This window comes from Dipteris shenzhenensis, chromosome 15 (assembly GCF_047967505.1).
Source record: "Dipteris shenzhenensis isolate YYH24624 ecotype China chromosome 15, Dip_SZ_1.0, whole genome shotgun sequence".
Classification (NCBI taxonomy): domain Eukaryota; kingdom Viridiplantae; phylum Streptophyta; class Polypodiopsida; order Gleicheniales; family Dipteridaceae; genus Dipteris; species Dipteris shenzhenensis.
In genome coordinates, this window is record NC_141610.1 from 28,809,278 (window position 1) to 28,831,555 (window position 22,278).

Consider the following 22,278-nt stretch of genomic DNA (forward strand, 5'->3'; position numbering starts at 1 on the left):
AGAGTATAAGGACATATTTTCTTGGCATTGTACTGATATGAAGGGAGTAGGCCCTAAGTTCTGTCAAAACAGGATCAATTTAAAGCAATATGGTGTCCCAGTGGTGCAAGGAAGATACAAAATGAATCCCAACTATGCAAAGCAAGTCAAAGAATAGATTGATTGGTTGTTTAGAGTTGGTCTTATATATCCTCTCACCTATGTTACACGGCTTTCACCTATAGTCATTGTGCCCAAATGAGCCATGGTAAAATATGATAATAATATTTCATAGACTATGCCAATAAATAGCCCTTTAAGACAAATAATTTATTATAATTGAACAAGTCCAAGAAATATGCTTCATATCCATGAAGTATTCTTAGGGCTGCCATTCTTTCCTTCACTAGAACTAATATCCATTCTTAGTTGAGATCCATGGATCCACCTCATATGTGACTTTTATCATATTATTCTATTTTGTCCATAGGTGAGGTTTTATATTCGACTGTTTAAAGACATTTCTTGAACTATTATATACTTTTCACTGAAGACATGATTCCATAATGCTTCCTTTATGTTCTTGAATCTATGCATGGGATCTCAAAGATGTGCAATCTTTACAGAGATCCAATGCGGAAACTTATCAAAAAGAGGTATATTAGTTTCATGCCCTCTAGTTCTATAATTGGGTTTTATTATCTCTCTCTTCCAAAAGCAACCCACTTTTCATACCAATATTTTGTCTTTGTACTAGTATTGCTTTGGTTCTTTGGCATCATCAAAATGCTACCTATCCATTTAGCAAAAGGGATGCTTCATTGGTAGAACCTTCCTATAATTTAGCTACACCACTTTCCTTAGGTTCTTACTACATCTACATTTTGGTATATTATCACATGTCAACTTATGTGATGTCCTTTTGTTGAGGGAGCTACACAAAGAAAATTACAAACTATTGAAAAATATGCTTATCAATTATTTAATAAGAGATTTAATTGACAATAATGGTAATGACATAAAGATTATGCTTATCAATGGCTCATATAAAATATTTAATTTAAAATAATGGCAATTTTAATTATTAATTTAAAATAATGGCAAGTGCACTATACTTGAACAGAATAAGAGATTGATATAATCATGAATCATCCATGTTAGCATGCATGCAGTGTGAACCTTTCTTTAGTAGTGGGAGATCTAGAAATGTCAGACATATCAACACCATTCCATAGTATCCTCAATTCTTGCATTACTAGCTCCAAGTACACATCCATGTCTTTTACTTGACATTTTCCTGAGGGGATACACATCACATATGTTTATAGCAATAAAACAATTCATAGGATACACACACACACACAAACGCGCACACACACACACACACCCCCCTTAGGCTGAGGTACCTTAGAATGCCCTCTTAGGTTATGGGCCACTAGATAAGGCTCTTAATGGAGTGTTTACCTAAGTGTGCAACACTAGCCTCCTAGGGCTTATTTCTACATCTACGTGGGAGGATTTCACACACTAGCATGGGCGAGTTGCCACTGCATCATCAATTCATGTAGGTTGGAAAAATGAGATGCGGGCGGTGCAGGTCTATGCACCTAGTTGGTTGAACAAACATTTTGAAAAATGGTGGATCATTTCGACAACCAAGTGCTATGTTGAGCGATTACGATGCCCACAACCAATCATGGCACTTGTGGCTTGAATGTTCCTCAAACAAGTCCTAAGCCCTCCTGCCACCATCGGTGCCCAAATGCACAATGTATCTCCCAAATCATGGAAACAGGCCCCTAGAAAACATTTGGTGGAGCTTGGCGTGTCATAGAGGTGGCTTCCCCTTCGCCAAGAATAATTTTTTAAGAGCTCATGCTGTCTCAAAGAAAGGGATCCAAGTCTAGTTGGACCTGTAGAAAGTGCACCCAACCGAGTGGAAGTGTACTCTCATTGAAGGTTATATATATATATATATAAAATATAATATAAATGCGTATAAGACCATAAATTTTTTTAATATGTTATTATTCAAAAGTGTCTTAAGAAATTTTTTGGTATATTGGTGGAGAGATAAATGTTGTTAATTGTGCTTTTGTAATGAAACTCTCCATGTCTGGGACAACATACAAGACACAAAAAAACATAAAAATTGAAGGAACTTAGAACATATTCTTATTCTATTGGAGAAAATATTAACAAAATTAAAAAATAATTCATACAATCAATGGGAAGACTGTTGAAACAAATGTGTTTGTCCACTTCAACTTATGTTTGTAGATTCATGATTAAAAGACTTGTTGAAAGTCTTGCTATAGCTACACTTTTGTAAATTGGAGTTTCAGGTTCTTTTTTGCCACATATCCAAGACCTATGTTGAAAAAGGCCTTTGCTTCCAAACACCAAAAAGTGCTCTTGTCCTCTAGGAGACACAGTCACTAGAGCACACATGTACAAATTGTGGTGATGGTGTAACCGATGACTCACTCAAGCACACATCTACAAGTGGTGGTGATGGTGTACCAGATGACTCACTCCCTAAATCCATTTCCTGTATTTTGGAAAAATATATGCTTTTGCTTATGTCACACCATAGACTCAAAATCATAATTTGAATGATAATAAGGTGGATGAGGCATGTAGAAAGCTTCCTTGTTTCGACTAGCAAATCATTTTTTTCTTTGGGAATAGATTTCGGGCTGGAAGAAGATTGTCCTGCTATGTGTGTATCTGGAACCTTGTTAGGTTGTTGAAGACTGCTTTGCTGCTACAGTGTATTATCTGTATTTTGATGTCGGATGCTATCGGACTATGTCCTTGGTTGTCTGAGGTCGATCTTAACCTTACCCTTGTTTTGGAGCTGTGATGTTCTTGCATCTATTGCTGCATTACTTTCAAGTACTTGCTGTAGAGCTTGATTTTGGACTTGTGCTTGATTGGGCTAGTTCATTGGCTTTAATGTCTCTCTTGGTGCATCTCTAAATCCGGGCATTGACTTTGTACCTTTGGATCTTGTGACTGCTAGTGCCTGTTTGTTCCTCTGATTTCTTTGATTTTGTTGATTGCAATCCTTTTTGATAGGAGCCAAGTACACCATATGAACACCTGGTGGTGGCTGCTACCTGCTGATTTTGGTTACCTCTTGCATTATAATTGATTATTGGTATTCAACATTGAGGTCCTTGTTTGTGGCCTTCCATGCCACAGTATGTGCATGCTTGATCTTGGATTTGTCCTTGTTGATTTCCCCAATTTTTCTGATTGGGTTTTCTTGGTGCTGCATTGTTGAATCTCTTTTGTCCTTTCCTGCCTACTGCAACACAATTAGTTGCCATGGGTGGGGCTTGATTGTTTGAATTTTGAACATGAGGAGGAACTCTCCCCCTTTAATTTGGATTATACCAGCATCTCTCTTTCTCATGATTGTCCTTCCCACAAAATGCACAAGCAACTTTAGGCAGGGTTGGGGGTGTTTTTAAAGTTTCCAATTGCTCTTTAATTATTCGCTCTATCTTAGAGAGCTTGTCTGTCTTCTTCTTGGCTTTTGATTTCTCTCTGTTCTTGGTCTGTTGCTCTTCTTCTTCATTCTCTTCATCTAATGTATCATCTTCTATATCATCACTATCCTCGTCTTCTGCATCAGTGTCTGTCTCTAATTTAGAGTCTATGTCAAAGTCGAAATGCCTTTTCTTCTTTTGTTTTCTAGATCTTGAATTTGTGTCTAGTTTTCTTTCTACTCTTTGTGCTGCATCAACCATGTTGTTGAAGTCATTTACTCCTCAACTGTTGTCCTTAATTTCTTGTTTAGTCCTTTATAGAAATAATCTCCCAACTGCTCATCAGTGGGTTGTTGATTGTTTTTGTTAGTATTCTATTCAGATTGTGAACATTTGAGCATAGTCTTCAACTAAGAGATGTTTTTGCTTCATATTCCAAAGCTTCTTGAGTATGTCTTCTGGAGTTTTTCCTTTACAAAAATGGCTTTAAAATGTAGTTTTCAATTCATCATAAGTTGCAAAATGAGCTACACCATATTGCATAAGCCAAATCATTGCCTTACCATTAAAAGTTGTTGCAAATTGCTCTTTCTTGGTGAGGTCTAGAAGTTGTCTGAATCTGCTTGAAGCCCACCTTGTTTCAAATTGGCGGACATGACTATCTGGATCTTTCCCTTTCTTGCTTGTGAATTTGGCTTACTTTACCAAAGGATTTTGCATTCTTGGTTGGCGTTGTAGTTGTCTTTGAGCTTGAGCTTGCAATTTCTTTTTTGGCGGTGGAGGCAATGGATTGAAGTCGAGTTTTCTTTGAGCCTGAACAAATAGGCATGCTGCAAAATTTGTTGCAATACTCCTTTTGAGCAATTATTCAGTAGGTGATTGCACCATCAATTTGCTAAGTTCAATTTGAACCTCACCTTTTTGTGTGCTATGCACAAAATTATCAAAAGAGCTTGTTCCACTGGGTTGTTGAGAATAGTCAGGGTTGTTGAGAATGGTCTTGATCTTCTGTTTGTGTGCCCACTTCCAATCTAGCACGGTTTCTTGTAAAATAGGCATAGCCAAATCGGCGAGGTGATGTTTTCTCCTTAAAGTTATCCGACATGGACCAAGATACTTGCCATGTAAGAAAGTAATGGAGAACTGTGGTCACTAGCTCTACTATCGGGTTGATAGAGTCAATGAATATTGTATTTTGTTCGTAATATTGCTTATCGAACCATGTATTGTATTTTGCTTTCCAAATAGTTATTTGTTGGTGGCGTTTGTCGATGAGGTACGTTAGCAAGTTGTTGCAAGCTTGTATGGTTGGAATGGAGTCAGATTACAATCCGCGCTTCTTGCTAAATGCTCAATTCGAGACACAGTGTCATAGACACCTCACTCATCACATTGTGTTCACTTGTCCAGAGTGTTGTGGCAACTTATCCAGCTGATTCTTGTTATGAGGATATCGCTTACAGAATTTGTGAAGGATTTTTGAAAGTGGTCTGCCTTCAATCAATCTCCAAATGCATCGCTCATTGAATCGGCTTATATGCCGTCTCATGCTTCGCAGGAAGTCATCTTTGTGACAATACGTTGCTATTGTTTTGATATCTTGGGAGTTGTTGCCTTTGCTAGTCGATTTGCGTTGTAGTTGTTGTAGATCATATGGTTTTCACTCTTGTGCAGAATTGCTATGTAGAAGCAACCGGAAGTCAGAGCTTGAATGCAGTAGAAGATCACTAATAGTGTTGGTGGTGTCCATACTATGAGGTAATTGTCGTCCAGACGGGGAACACACTTTGCTATTAATCTTATAATTCTTTCTAAGTATGTTTTGAACTTTTCTTTCTTGCGCATTGCTATATCGCCTAGTTGTAATGCGCGGTCACCTTGCAGCCTTTATGTTTGGAACCTTCTTTTGCACTGCTCAAATAGTAGTGACCATGTGGCTCTTTCCTCTATGAGAAGGTTGAGGTACCATTCCAAAGCCTCATTGGTTAGGGCCATTGAAAACCAGGAGGTTTTCGTTTCATTTGATTGATCCCCTCCAGCACAACATGCTACGTCGAAGAGTTGAAGCAACCTGATGGGACCCCCTCATCCATTGTACTTTGCCATTTCCAATTTGCCAAAGTGTCTTCTTTTATGATTTTTGTTGTTGTGGTTGCGGTGTTCACCAAAGTAATTTGCAGGATGCAAATCTTCGTTATCTATTTCTTCTTCAATCCTTAGGTCCTCCATGCTGCTCGTCGATGGTGAGAGGTTCAATTCTTGGAGTGCTTCGAGGGTAGAAGAAAGTTCATGAAATCTCTCTACCTCTCTTTACACCCCCATGACCCTCCACTCTACCATCTCTCTACCTCTCTCTACACCCTCATCTCCTTACACCCCATGCCATCTCCTATTAGGCGGTGCCCGCCCATGCCCTCTCCCCCACATCCCGTCCTTCGCCCCTTTCCCCCCTCCTCCACCCTCGTCCTCCTAACAGCAGCCACCAAGATTCATGTACACGAAGTCCAATATCAAACGATAATTTTCAAGTCTTTCTATCGTTGTTTTCAGTCTCGGTAGTCACTGATTTCGACCAGTGCCATTTTCGGGCTACGAAGGTCAAAGTTAATTGTGGATTTCAAAGTCAAATACACTCACTTAAAAGATACAATTAAGCATTGTGTATGCACCTCTCATCTGGACAAAGACTAGCACCTACATATAGATCCATCAACATACTCCATTTGTCCTAAAGTACAAGAATAGTCTCCATTCGGTATTTCCATGTGCCGTAATTAGAGTTGTCTAGCTTAGCAGATGCCTCCAGATTGAGGTTTCTAGTCGTAGACATGGTGTAAGAAATGTACTCAAAGTGTCGTGAAAATCACTATCTGAATCAATTGTTGCAAAACATTGACTATGCCAAGTGAAATTTGAACTGTCAGTAGTAAAGATAGAACTGTAATATATATAGTCTGATCTGAATAACAAGGATTGTGGCAAATGATGTCGGGAATAGCCACGAGGCTTTACAAGGCTGAAATGATATGCACGATGCTGTGAAATAGCCAAATAGGCTTTACAATGATGGCATGTGTGTGTGAAATCAAATCATGTGCTATCTGCCCACTGAACAATTGGCAATGCCTCTGAACACTCTGAAGTCTGCTCACTGAACTGATGAAGGTTAGGTTTCACGTAATGTGATGATGTGAAACCGTATGTGAGCGTAGGGATTGACTCCAAGTAGGTACTAGTCAAGAATTTCGGGCATGGCTTAGATTGGCAACTTGGGGAAATTCAAAGCATCCCCTTTATGGTGATCTAGTCTACTCTGATCTAGATCTATACCAATCGTAGATCGATGAAAGAATAGCAAATAGTTTTTTTTCTTTGGTTCTTTTTATGTGTTGGGTCAGATGCGTCGATGTAGAGGCTGATGTGCATGTAGAAAGTGGTTTTGTCTCGACGAGGATAAAAAATGAGTGATACTTGTGCCAAAATGTGCATGTGATGTGATGAGCGCGTAGAGCGTAAGAAAATCAATCGATTTTCCATTTTGGAGCGCCCTCAAATTCTTCTTGGATCAAGAGATATAGCTTGATTTAGGTGGAGGGGCAAAAGGAGTGCAAATGTGCTCAATGATGATGTGGCAGTCAGGCGGTCACATGGAGTGACTGTGCCTATGGAGCCTTGTGCTAAGGTGGCAGGAGTGGTCACATGAAGTGCCTGTGGAGCACTGTGTGCGCCTGCAGAGGTCAATGCTGATTGTGCTGCTGATGTGGCACTGGTTGACCTAACACAAGGTCATGCTGACCTAACCATGGTCTAGTTTACTAACCCCAGGGTCAAGTTGACTAGGTCCAGTTGATGATGTGGCAGATCGTGTGCTGACATGGCTCCTATGACTAGATTGTTGATGTGGCAGGCGACTGCCACATGGTAGTGAGGTGTACCTATTGATGTGGCAGTGGGGATAAGGTGATGATGTGGCAGATAAGGTCTACCATGTGGCAGATAGGATGTGGATGGCCATGTGTCACTAGGGTGTGGTGATCCTAGAGGATAGGGTAGGTGCCACGTGTCGTAATAAGGCTTACCGAAATCTTTTGTAGATTTTGACGGAATCAATGAGATTCCGTCTACATTGGCTTGATCTTTCCATCATCGTCATTGGATGTTGCATGCCCAATGCCCATGGAAGAGTTTGCATATGGAGCAGTTGCTTGCTGTAGATGCGCTCGATGCATATAGGTCGTTCGAGCCTTGGGCTGCTTGTTGAAGGTTGCTGGGCAGCGTGGGATGCTCGTGCTTCAATGAGGCATCATGACTAGTCATAGTAGTGCTTTGGAGAGGGACCCGTGGATGGCATGATGTTGCAGGGCGTCTGAAGTCATGTGCAAGCTTTTCGTTGCTTTGTTTGAGGCTGGAAGGTCGTTTGGCATGTTGGGAGCTCGTTTGGCCAGTGGATGCTGACGCATTTTGTAGGTGAAAGAGCCTTGTAGGAGAGGCTCTAGAGCTGACTGAGAGCTCGCGGGCGATGGCGTTCAAGCTGGAGGGCCATTTTTGAGGTCACTAGCGCCATTGTAGAGGAGAAGCTACAACTGTGGCCTTTGGAGCAGAACCTCTTCAGCACGTCAGAGATGAATGAGAGGCCGGGGCACTGCTGCTTGTCATGCATTTGGAGAAGGCAGAAGACATTTGGTGCTAGAGTCGCCTCATTTCGGAGGCCTTTCTCTTGCATATAGTCGTAGAGTTTGATGGAGAGGAGGTCTTATCGGAGAGCAACAAAGAAAGGGAGAACATCGAAATTGTGGGTGCTAACTCACCCAGATCAAGTTAAGCTCTTATTATGTATGTATGGTACAAACGGGTATATACTAGGCGATTGGCCTTTACCCCAACAACTCCCACTTAAAGGCCAATGCACCTTTAAGGGAGAAGATGGTAATGCATGCTTTCCTTTGGGCAAATAAACCAAATCCCAAGTAGCATTCCTCATCAAAGAATCCATCTCTGACTACATAGCCTTCTCCCACTTATGCTTGTCATTCCTAGACATAGCATCCTCAAAGCATGAAGGCTCACCACAATTTGTCAACATGACATAATCTGAGATGGAGCATCTCTCTGTGGAGGTCGTGAGACTCTAGTGGAACATCTCAACACTTGCTCACCATGAGTATCTTGCTGTCCCAACTGATTTTCCTGCATAACCTGAGGTTGTCCACCTAGATGTGGCTCTCCCACCTCACTATCTATGGGCTGTCCATGCCCTGCATCATGTGGAACAGGTTGTGCATGCCTCTCATATGGTGGTTGTCCATCCTCTTGAAGCACCACTCTGCGTATCTCAACAGTCTTTTTTGGCTTCTTGTGCATCTTGTCCTCATTAAAGATAATATCATGGCTGCGTACTATCTTCCTGACCTTTGGATCCCACAATCGGTATCCCATCTCGCCTGAATCACCATATCCAAGAAAAATGCACTTCCTTAACTGTGGATCAAGCTTGCTGCGTTTTTCCTTAGGGATATGAACATAAGCTTCACAGTGAAATACACGAAGATGCCCATAAGATGGTGGCTTGCCTAACCAAACCTCTTCTGGCACTTTCCCATCTAGTGCCCTTCTAGGCAATCTATTGATAAGATGTACTGTTGTCTTGATAGACTCAGCCCAGAAGCCATGAGGTAGACCGGCATTAGAAAGCATGCTTATATTGATGCCATGTAGCTCACAAAAATTCTTAAATGCATGAGAGGTATACTCTCCTCCATTATCAGTGCGCAAGCATTTGAGCTTCTTGTCCAACTGATTTTCAGCAAATGCTAAGAACTTTTGAAATGCATCACAGACATCACTCTTCTTTCGGAGAGGTAGACCCACACTTTTTGTGTAGCATCATCAATGAAAGTAGCAAAGTAAGAAGCACCACCCAATGAGATAGTAGGCATAGGTCCACACACACACTGTGAACCAACTCCAATGGTTCAAGCCTCTTCTTGCCCAAAGATTTTTTATGTGAACACCGTGTTTGCTTCCCATACATGCAATGCTCACACATGCTAAAATCTGAAAAATTTAACACGAGAACATACTGCAAACCAGAAAGTTTCTTCATTCCTGTCATGCTCATGTGTCCCAACTGACGATGCCACAAAGAGACGGATGGCTGCTCGGTCACATTGATTACATTATCTTTTATGCCTGAAACATGCATTGAGTACAATGTTCCATGCTTGGAACCTCTAGCAATCACAAGTGACACATGATAGCCATCATCATCAAGCTGTCCCGTACTTATCAAGCTCTTTTTCAGATTTGGAACATGCCTAACATTCTTGAGTACAAATGTAGAACCATTAGGAAGAGACAAGTGGATATCTCCCACTCCAACAATATTACATGGATAATCATTTCCAACTCTCACGGTTCCTTTCCTTTCTGCATCATAAATGGTAAACCACTCCCTATGTGGAGTGACATGGAAAGATGCTCTTGAGTCTAGTATCCAATTCTGTGACAGTGCATCATCACTACTCACAAGAAAAGCATGTTCAAACATAGAGGCATAAAGAATGTCACCCTCATCACTATTGTTACTTATGGCATTCGCCTCCTCTATATTGACCATGGATTTCTCTTCCTTCTTGGGCTGCACATTAGCTTTGCCTTTGCCTTTATCGTTCTTCCATTTGTAGCAATCCTTTTTGAAATGGCCTTTCTTCCCATATTAGAAGCAGTCCAAATCCTTTTTGGCATGGGATTTTCCTCTATATTTGCTTCTAAACTTGCTTGTATTTCTGTCGTGGTATTTCGCCTTGGAATATGACCTCCCTCTCACATTGAGAGCACTTGAACTTTTAGTTCCAGCATTGTTCTTTCTATTTACCTCCTCAGTGAGAAGGCTACTCTCAACATCACTACTTGTCAGGCCTCCTGCATGGGCTGAATTGCTTATAGCAGTCCTAAAAGTGTCCCAACTTTCAGGAAGGGTGACCAATAAGAACATTGCCTTAACTGAGTCATCAAAGGCAATTTTCTAAGCTAAAAGTTGATTGGAAATTGTGTTAAACTCATTTAAACAGTTAGACATTGAAGTCCCTTCTTCCATGCAAAGATCTATGAGTTTCTTCAGCCAATATACTTGACGAGTGAGCTTTCATATGAAGCATGGGTCCAAGCTTGAAGAATTTTCAGCTGAAGAATCATATGAATACATAATCATAGCTTTGGTATGTATACCATCAATGGAAGGGTGAAGGATGAACTATGGATTAGTTCATTGTTCATCACATCAAGGAAGGGTGAGGGAAGAACTATGGATTAGTTCATTAATTCACCCTTGGTGTGTTTGTTAGTTAGGATCAATAAACGGTTCTTAGAGCCGTAGTTAGAACTTATGTCCTTAGGGATGACCGTGCTATGACATTATGTCATCGGTAGTAGTTAGAAATTTTAAGGCCCACGTGAGGTGGTGTACCCCCACATACATGGAGGAAATACTTTCTATTGGTCTAACCTAAGTGGCTTTGCCAGGTGGCAGATGTAATGATATAGGATAACACTACTAAGATAAATACCAAGAAATCCTAAAACAATCAAAGCCACACAAAGGCAATCACCAGTGCATTTGCAAGTACAAATTTATATTATTCAAACCAAATAGATCCTTAAAAAGGGAAAAGAAAAACATGTGGCCAATACATCCGTCAGAACAAAAAAATCCTTTCAAACCAAACCAAATATATCCTTGACAGCACAAAGCCAGTTCATCAAACCTAAGAGAGCCTCCCAACTAACAAATCCCACTCTCTACCAAGACTAACACTCAACTTGAATCTTCTCGAATGTAAACTAAAATATGTAGTTATCAATTAGAAATGAGGAGCCATGGCCTATCCTCTATTCAGCAGTATCATGGCCAAGAAGACTATAATGAAGTAAAGTCGTGAAACCAATGAGAAAGGCAAAGTTGAACCATGACCCTGATCCAAAATGTAAAAGGGAGCTTTATACTCTACCCAATTTTGTAAACCATAGACTATGTGGATTAAGCATAGCACAAAAACAAACAATTGCTACTACATCCTTGAAAAATACTAGAGACTAGAGGAAGAACCCACCTTAGATGAGTAATCACAACATGATCATCTAACATTTAAAAAAAACCCAACCATATGAGGAACCTCCGAACGAGCTATGCACATTTGCTAGTAGGAATGAAAAGGGAGTTATCATAGCATGCAAAAAATGGATTTACCCTTTGTTGAAGGGAAATAATTAAAATAATAATACACCATTTTAAATACTTAGAATGCATGGGTTTAAACCCATACATGAATGTAAGTGAAAGACTCCCCTTAAGGATTTGTCCCTAGAGTCATCACTTCAACAACATTTGTTCTTACACTTAGCCAAACTGAAATAAGATAGTCCTATGCATTGTCATGCTCCTTAATCAATGATTACTACCCTCCAAACAAATTTTCCCTAAGTTTTATAGGCAACACTTTGACATAATAACCAAAAAGAAGAAACACGAAGAAGGAAGCATGCTTTGGCCATTCTTCACATGAATTCATCATGCATATTAACCTCCCTTAAGGTGCCTTGAGTGCAAAACATCGAATAATTAAGTCGTAGCTTTTGGTAAAACTAGAGAGCTGGTGCACACTCTCTTATGAGTGAATCCAACCATTATACTTTGAGTCCACATTGACTCGATTGACGATCTATGTCCACGTGGTTGAATCATGAAGCTATATAGTCTATGGTCATTGCGACTTTATTCAAGCTCGCGATGCCTTAATGATGGCAGCAAGGATTGTTGATAGCCATTTGCATGACAGAGCCATTCGATTGGCCAGGGCTTCAAACAAGGCGGGCTGCACATTGGTGCTCCTGAACACACCAATCTGCAGCTAATTGCACTTTCAATATTGGCAGCTAACGATTTGAACCCTACTTAAACTCGATGGCCTAGAAGACACGTACACGTGGCAGGTCTAAGTAGACGGCTGATAGTAGCGAGTTGCATAGGGCTTAAAATATCGGCCGGGAAGCGTGAACATAGGAACACTATAAGAAGCTTACAAGTGGCAAGTCTACATAGAAACGCGTGTCGCGTTTTTATAACACCACGTGCTTTTCGTTTTGCATGAGTACCCAGCAAGACAAGACAAGACAAAAGAAGCTCTTCTTTCCACGCTCATCTGCCTCGCCATCTCGACACACCATGCCTCCGACCAACAATTTCGGAGCAGGCATCACTATTGGCAATTACCAACTCGGAGCCCTTCTTGGCAAGGGCGGTCAGGGTGCTGTGTATCTTTGTTTTGAGAAGATGACCGGTAATCAAGTAGCTTGCAAGATGTTTAAGGACGTCACGTCCTTTCCCACAGAGATCAAAGAGGCTTTACGGAGAGAGATAGATATCCACCGCCGTTTGTCTTTCTGCTCGTGCAACATAGTTCACCTAAAGGACCTCATTGTGGATCGGGACTGCATTTTTATCATCATGGATTTTTGCAAGGGAGGATCGTTGGCCAATCGCTTGCTGCACAAGGGACCCTTGACTGAGTACGAGGCAAAGTTGGTCATTACAGTACTATCAGAGACGCTAATGTTGTGCCATCAAGAAGGGGTCATTCACAGGGATGTTAAACCGGACAATATCCTCTTAGCTGACCCGAGGGACTTGAAGTCAGTTAAGCTTGCAGACTTTGGCCTATCGACTTATGCATTCCCTCATCAAGTACAACGCTTACAGCAGGTGGTAGGCACTCTTTGGTACATGGCACCTGAGGTGTTAGACGGATGTTACTCCACAGCTGTTGACATATGGAGCCTGGGTATCACCTTTTACCAGCTTCTCACTGGGCACTTGCCGTCACAACATCTTGGAGGAATCCACGGCTTGATGGAAGAGCTAGGCGGACAAAATCACTGTCTTTTAACACCTGCTTGCAGAGATTTATTGCTCAAGATGCTGAAGGAAGATCCACTGGAGCGGATAACTGCAAGAAGCATTTTGGATCACCCTTGGTTAAACCATGTGGCACCAGCCTCCACCCACAATATTTGCTGGCCAGAGAAAACATTTAGTGATCGTGGGCATTGTTATGTGAGGAAGCAGCTTATTCATGCCCTTTGATGATCATCAAACAATACACGCCACGGGAAGTCGTTTCATAGTCTACCTATGCTCCTCGAAATGTAATAATGGCTGAAAAACGAAAAAATTATATGCTTGCATCTTTGGTGGCTCCCCTAAGCAAGGGAGTCATTATCAGATGATTGCTTATACTCTAAAGCTAAGATGACACAGCGGTGGGAGCGTCTTTCCTGCCTCCCCTGAGCAAGGGATGCCGGTTAGAATGATTGCCTACACTGTTGTCTCCTACAAAGGTTGGTATATCTTTTCTTGCCTCCCCTGAGCAAGGGAGGCTTGATTAGGTTGATTCTAATCCTTGGTCGACACAGCCACACTCTCATGAACAGGAGCATATGGTCAGATTGATGGAGCAACTCCTATTGGTTGGTGTTGTTTGCTGAGCATCTTGGTTGATTCTGTTTGCTGAGCATCTTGCTTACTTCTGCCCAAGCATAATAACTTGTGCTGTGTTTCATTCATTTTGCAAGGAATTACTAATCCTAGCAAGAGTTTTGTCCTCTTTTTAAATGTGAAGTAAGCTCTAGACTAGCGAGGCATTGGAAAGGAGGAAGGTGAAGAAAATCGTCATATGGAGATCTTACAAGAGGTGGACCATCTTGGAACTATTTTGTATGATAAATTTCACATGTTGACAAATCTTTAGAAACCTGGCAAATGTAACAGTGATAAATTATAGCCTACGTTTGCAAGACCAAAAACAACTTTTTAGTGAAAATGTGGGACAATACATGAAACTCCCCATCAAGGGGCCTTCAAGCTTTGATAGCTGCTAGGCGTTCTCAGCCTGACCAGGCTTGTTAAGCGCGACAGAAATTGCAGTAGTAACTTCTAGACTATGTCTAAACACAAAGCAAGCCGCCTTGTATGGAAAGCTGCTCACCGCCGGAGCTGTGGTGGTCTCTCCTCAAATTCCTCAGCCTTAGAAGATGCTTTTGGACAAATTGCCAATCATACAGAAGCCTCATGCTGGAATGTGTTCCCTCACTCAAGCTGAAATTCAGTCAATTCAATAAATATGACAGTCCTTTTGTCTATAGAGATTCTGCTTTAAAAGGCTACTCTCCACCTAAGCTATGGCAGCATCTCCACTACTTAAGATATTCTCCAACGCCAATCGGCAGAGGCTTCACACAAAATGGGCGTGGACTAATAAGTTCCAACCCTTCTGTTCACCACCCAGCATGCAGAGGCCTCATGCTTAAGCAACCTGGTTATCCTTTAGGCAATGTCGTCTATTTTGGACCTGCTCTGCAATAATCACCCAACTTCAAAGGCACACCAACACGTGCTTGCTTTTGTGCGCATATGAGAATAAATGCGGGATTGGGTTGCATAAGTGTTTACAATTTTTGTTACTGTTTGCCAATAAACTGGATACTACTGTTAGCCCAAAGGGCTCAGAAAGACAAGGGAGATGCCTTCCTGTAATGGAGATGGAGGGAGGCAAACTGCTCCATCTCCATATCTGCTGCTGCTGAGACTCGCTTCTGTGACATGCTAGGTCCCTGGCTGTTAAACAAGTCAATGACTTGTAAAAGACGGTGAAGGCCTGCTGGTCCTCCCCGGTGCTGCTGGAGGCTGTACCGAGGCTGCAAGGGGGAGATGAAGAATAAAGGGAAACGTACCTTTATATAGACCTTTAAGGAAAATACCTTCCACAAACTGAATTTGTAGAAAGGCACCTCCTGCCCCGGTACTCTGCTGCTATTTCTGTTGCTGCTGTACTTGTGAAGCCACACTACTGCTGTCCTGCTGCTGAGGCTGCAAGGCTGCCACCTAGACAGCCATGCCATGGGCTGTAGATGCCCATGACAACTAGCATAAATGACTTATTGGCCAGGACCAATGGACATTGATCTCCAGCAACTCTTACTGTTTTCTCATCACTAAAAAATTTCAGTGGACCTAGATATAAATGATATAACGGTCTTGCAGAACATGCTTCCGCACTTAAGTCAGATAACCATCTAGAGAGGAGTGAGTTAGCTCCCTTGTCTGTTACATTGGTATCAGAGCTTCAGAGTTTCTTTTTTGAGAGTGAGAGGTAAAGATTACGAAGGGTTTGTCAGTGCGCGGTTACTAATTGCTCTGGCAAGTCAGCCATGAGCAATTAGACACCTTCCAACCCCAAGCGACGTCCATATCAGGCAGAACCCCACCAGTAGAAACTCCACCCATAGGTGACTCCAGATGCAGTTGAAGGCACAGCAGCCCTGCAACCACAAGGCTGAGGAGGCCAAAGAAGACTGAGAACGCGAGGCTTGAGTGGTGAAGGACGAATGGGATGGCACATTACTGTTGCTAGAACCTTTTCATTTGGATGCTGCAACTCCAAGAGATGAGAGAAGATTAGGACTGAGTTGAAAAAAAGAAGCATGAGACCCCAACATCTGTGAGGCTCAGGAAGCAAAGAAAGTCCGATCAAACAGCATGCATCAGAGAATAGAGAAAGGTCTTCATTCCCTAGCGAGCTTCAACTTCCAAAGGTAAGACGGCAAGACTGATCCCTTGGTTTTGATCTCGTGGCTGAACCAGTTTGAGAGCTACTTCTCTGTAGTCTCCATAGAGGACAATGAGAAGTACAATCTAGATCCATGCATCTTTCAAGTGAAGCTGTAAGGTGGTGGCACAATTGGCGAGCTGATCACTATGATGTAGTGCTAGAAGTAGCCAGTACATGAGAGTTCCTAGGGACATTAGGACATGCTTTCTCCTGCCACAATACTTGGACTGGTTGGATACTCAATTCTTTGAGCTGTCCTAGGGCCTCAACAAATCGTTCAATCACTATGCCAACCGATCCACACAGATAACCATTCAGCTACAAAAGAGGAACGGGTGATGAGACAAATCATGCAACATGCCAATTGTTTTTATATGATGTAAAATGCTTCCAATTTGTGTGGAGAAGGGATGTCATTGCCATGTACTCTACAAATTTATCATATCGTCCATGAATTTATTTATGTTACATATGTTGACAAAATATTGCATCATCATTGTGTGATTTTTGTTATCAATATGAACTAAATGCATATTATGTATAGTTAGATCAAATTCATGTATGCATGTGCATTCATCCATGTATGGACACCTCTGTCCACTTGTACACATGAAAAAGGCACACAAACATTTAAAAATGTGTGCAAGTGTGTATGTGCATATTAATGTTGGTGTGTATGTATAGATATACAATATAAGTAAACCCATATACACACAGATGACATGTCTAGAAGTGTAGATGCATATGGGCATGCTGGGTTTGCATGTGCATATGAATATATCCAACGTGTGTTTATGTGAGCATGTGCACCATGCATGTACACAATTAGGGGAACTTGTCCTAAGCTAAGATGACTAATGAAAATAAGTGTGGTGATTACTCGAGAAGAGTACACAATCATAGTATTAATCCAATAGATCACAACTTCAAACATATATTGCAACGAAAGATACAAAGGACATTTTCTAAGATATGTTGCTCACTTTTTAGATAAAATTCTTCAACCCATTTATTCCCCTTACAAACTTATACCCTTTGAAACACGGCACTTTTCATTTCGCAATCTACTTCCCACCAAAAAGAAATATCTCAATCAAGATTTGGTGCTGGTGCTGGAGATATGGCATTGTGTTGCTTTGTGTTATGGCATTTTGTGTCAAAGGAATTGATTCCTTGGATGGCATAGTGAGTGTCAAAGCCGCCACTGCATCAGCTGAGAGTTTAATGCACTTGAGAAGTACAAATGAAGGAATAGGAAATTAGTGAGAGTGTTGTTGATTACAAATAGTGCTGGCAATGGTGGTGGTTACAAATAGTGGTACTTCTAGTGTAAATATGGGAATGGTTACGTATTTGTGATTACATGCCTTCATGATGCATGCTTTTCTACGGCCAATATGGTTGGTGTATAAAAACAAGGGCATCTCCGCAAGCCTATACGAGTGCCTTACTCGGGCAGGCCAAAACCACTCACCCATGTTCCACTAAATCTCCCAAAGAGGCTAGTCCTCCCATAATCGGAGCTGCCACGTGCAGCCTCCTGTCATGTCAGGACTCTTTCAGTAATAGTCCATACTCTTCCCAACCAGCCCACAACTTGACCCTCTACCAGTCTATCAAGCCCCAAGCCTCATCATCCTAGAGGTCTTTCATCACATTCAAGTTGAAGGAGGCCCCTTGGCCCCAAGTTGTGGTATCTGTAGTGGTAGGATCCAAGAGACTGCCGTAGAAACTGAATCCTAAGAGGCACTCCTATCCTCAAGAACTGTCCAAACCAATTGTGAGAAGCTGGGGAGCTATGTAGCCCCTCCCACCATGAGACAAGGATTGTTGCATCAATATCGAGCATCTATATAGTACCCCCCTTAGGTGTGCGAGAGAGCTTGCACTCATGCCTCCACCTCCAAAAGAGAGACGTGTTTAGGTCCCAAATGACCTAGTTGGATCATGATCCCACTACGGATAGCTAATATGGGTCCGCTATCCCAACATGAAGCCTCCCTAATCCCAAACCTCTTGATCCAAGATGAGTGGTTACCACTCAAACTCCTTTGGACAGGTAGCCCAAATGCGTTTCCCTAGCCAAATGCTTCCATACTCTATGGAGATTCTCATTAAGCAAGATCCCTTCCTTATGGGGGGAGCCTCTAAAAAGATCCACCTATGAGGCTGTGGCCACTGTCCTCTTATGCAAGGGTGTTCCAAAGAATCCCCATTGAAGCAAGAGCTACCATGGTTCTAAGCCAGGAGTGAGGCCTTAAACCACTAGCTTGCCCATCAAGGCTCTACTTTGCATCTTTGGATCAATGATTCCCCTCTCTCCCTATGCCTATGTTGGGATCATTGTCTACCGAGTGATCCTAGCTCTAGTATTCCACGTACAATTGGAGATTGCTCATAAAAAGTTATGCAATAAGATGCCTAAGCTAACCCATGCATCCCTTGTGAAAGCGCCATTGGCTATGTACTAGGCTATGGCAAGGAGGACCTGGTTGGCCACTAAGGCCCTACATATTAGGGTGGTTTACGATAATCAATAAGTCCAAGCTAGTTTGGTTTAGAAATTGACTGGTATATGACTCGAACCAGTCCAAAAATTAAATTGAAATCATTCGACTATTAGGAAACACAACATTTTCAACCACTGGGATGGTTATCAGTTATTTCTATTGCAAAATATATTTCTATTTATTTTTATTCAATGATGCTGGGGTCTAGGACAATCATATAAGTCCCATTTGACTTCAACTAGCTCGATAATATTTTACATGATGTTCCTTCCAACCATCGAGCTGGTTTAGGACAATCGGTGATATATTGCATGATGTTCCAACCATTGGGCTGGTTTAGGACAATCACATTAAGTCCAAGCCAGCCTGTAGGAATTAACTACTATATGGCACAAACCTTGATGGTTTAGGAATTAACTACTATATGGGTTTAGGCATCAATATGATGTAAAATGCTTCCAATTTGTGTGGAGAAGGGATGTCATTGCCATCTCCTCTACAAATTTATCATATCGTCCGTGAATTTATTTATTTTACATATGTTGACAAAATATTGCATCATCATTGTGTGATTTTTTTTATCAATATGACTAAATGCATATTATGTATAGTTAGATCAAATTCATGTATGCATGTGCATTCATCCATGTATGGACACCTCTATCCACTTGTACACATGGAAAAGGCACACAAACATTTAAAAATGTGTGCAAGTGTGTATGTGCATATTAATGTTGGTGTGTATGTATAGATATACAATATAAGTAAACCCATATACATTCACATATGACATGTCTATAAGTGTAGATGCATATGGGCATGTTGGGTTTGCATGTGCACATGAATATATCCACATGTGTTTATGTGAGCATGTGCACCATGCATGTACATAATTAGGGGATCATCAATGCTAAACTTCACCAATGTTGGTCAAATTATTAACACATCACGATAGAACCCTTAGATGTGGTATGGAATAATGATGTGCATCCTAGCTCAATGATGGTGAAGACATATTGGGGTTGGACTGGGCTATTCCACGTAGTCTATCGGTTGATTGTTACAATAGTGACAAAAAACCTTTCTTCAGATTATCTTTGATTTAAAAATGCGTAACCATAGCCTCTAGTCCTACAAGCTTTAAATTAGAATAGTTCTCTTGCCTAGCAACTATGGGGAGTATACCAAACTCATCGCCCACCATTTGTGCACAACTTACTACCACTGAAGTTGGACAAGTCCATTAAGGTGATCTTATATCAGTATTAGAATAATGCATGCGTGGTTGAATAAGTGTCTTCTTGGAACCCTACCTTTTCAATATTTTTCCATGAATAGTATATGATACACATGATTCGCGAAGATACAAAGGACATTTTCGAAGACATGCACTAGCAGCTTGGTGTGAAGAAGAGTTGAGTCTAGGGGCAGGGATTAAGGGTTTAGGGTTTGGGGTCTAGGGTCTAGGATTTAAGAAATATCCATACCGATTATGAGAAGCTGGGGAGCTATGTAGCCCCTCCCACCATGAGACAAGGATTGTTGCATCAATATCGAGCATCTGTATAGTACCCCCCTTAGGTGTGCGAGAGAGCTTGCACTCATGCCTCCACCTCCAAAAGAGAGACGTCTTTAGGTACCAAATGACCTAGTTGGATCGCGATCCCACTACAAATAGCTAATATAGGTCCATTATCCCAACATGAGGCCTTCCTAATCCCGAACCTCTAGATCCAAGATGAGTGGTTACCACTCAAACTCCTTTAGACAAGTAGAACTAGCCCAAATGAGTCCCCCTAGACAAATGCTTCCATACTCATGGAGATTCTCATCAACCGGAATCCCTTCCTTGTGGGGGGAGCCTCTAAAAAGATCCACCTATGAAGCTGTTCCATTGTCCTCTCATGCGAGGGTGTTCCGAAGAATCCCCATTGAAGCAAGAGCTGCCATGGTTCTACGCCAGAAGTGAGGCCTTAGACCACTAGGTTGCCCAGCAGGGCTCTGTTTTGCATCTTTGGATCAATGATTCCGAGGCCTCCCTATGCCTATGGTAGGATCATTGTCTACCAGGTGATCCTAGGTTTGGTATTCCATGTACAATTAAAGCCTACTCATAAAAAGTTATGCAATAAGGTGCCTAAGCTAACCCAGGCATCCCTTGTGAAAGCGCCAATGGCTATGTACTAGGCTATGGCCTCCTCTGTCATGCAAGGAAGCCGACAAATTTGGTCTAGTTGAACCTTGGCCAGAGGCCATATAGTATTAATCCAAGGCCCCACTAACCACCTTGAGGCACACTATTAAACCCTCTACATAAAGGGCAGTGTTGTCTACAAACTCCGAATCCAACAGCTCTTCCTCTTGTTAAATCGGGAGCCTCATCCAATGAGGTATGCAATCTAAGAGCGCAAAAAGTGACCCAATGCCGTGCTACAAAGAGGAACAAAAAGGGAACGAGGGAAATGGAACCAAGCGAGAAAGAGAGAAGGCCTCGTTCGTGTGAGCACCAATAAGCATGTAATTAGTACTCACTTGCATAAAGGGTTGGGACCGTTTGATCCACTTGTATGAGAAGCCTAATCTCCGTATAGTGCCCTCCAAAAAGACCACACCACTTTGTTACAGGCCTTCTCAAAATCCAAGAGAAGGATACGAGAGGCTGGGAATCCTCCCAAGACCAATCCAAAAGAAGCTATTGTCCAAGATGCTGCACTCACGAACAAAACCTGTCTACTTGTCGTGAGTGATGTCCACTAGGTGGGGTCATAACCGTAAACTCAAGAACTTAGCTACGGTCTTGTAGGTAGTATCTAGCATTGTAATTAGGCTCCACTAGCAAAGATCAATCATGTCCCCCCCTTTTGGGATCAAACAAATCCAAAGTGACTCCAAAGATTGCAGAAGAACACCTGAGTAAAAAATCTCCTGGAAGGCCAATCGAAGGGGTGCATGACTATGTTCCCAGAAGCACCAAAAGAAGGACGGCGTCAATTCATCTTCTCCAAGGCACTTCTACAGAGGAAGAGCTGTGAGGGCCTCAAAATTCTCCTTACTGGGAAAGGCTGCTCAATCTACCTAGTCATGCTTAGAGAGACCAGTGTAGGGATATGGGTCCAAACAACCTTCAGAGATGTAAGTAACTGAGGACACTCCTCCTCAAGCTGAAACAGATCCAATAAATGGATGTGGTCATCTCTAGAATCTCCTAGGGTCCGAATCTCTCAATCTCTACAACTGTGTCCGTGATGACCAAGGCCTAATAGTCTAGAAAAATTGTCGAGTCATCATGTCACCCTAGAAGAGTGGTAAGAGAACCCTACAAGGCGTTGTCCTAGAGGTCAAGCTACCTCGATCCGCAAGCCACTAAAGCCTAGATCTTGCTCCCTAAAGCCTAAATCTTACTCCCTGAGACACTTAATGGAAGCCAAGTCCCATCTCAATGCTCTTGCACACCTCAAGGAGGTGGCATCAGCAAAGAACTTGAGACTAAATCTCCTTGCTACTACTTTGAATCGCATGTATTGACCACATGGCCCAACCTCCCTAGGGTGGGGTCTCAGGTTGCCTCCAAATCTCTGTGACCACTTGTTGTATGTCCTCCTTCTAGAATAAAGCATTTGGGATGCAAAC

General features: G+C 41.9%; 1 protein-coding gene across 1 annotated transcript; it reads left to right on the forward strand.

Moving 5' to 3' along the window:
* Positions 1 to 12,696: 12,696 nt before the first annotated feature.
* Positions 12,697 to 13,614, forward strand: LOC147893641 (calcium-dependent protein kinase 20-like). Its single transcript, XM_087386335.1, has one exon. It carries the CDS (start codon positions 12,697 to 12,699, stop codon positions 13,612 to 13,614), a length of 918 nt encoding a protein of 305 aa, XP_087242461.1.
* The last annotated feature ends 8,664 nt before the right edge of the window (positions 13,615 to 22,278 follow it).

What these genes read in the sequence shown, in the direction of transcription:
- LOC147893641 (XM_087386335.1), top strand. Translation starts at nt 12,697, where the DNA reads ATGCCTCCGACCAACAATTTCGGAGCAGGCATCACTATTGGCAATTAC.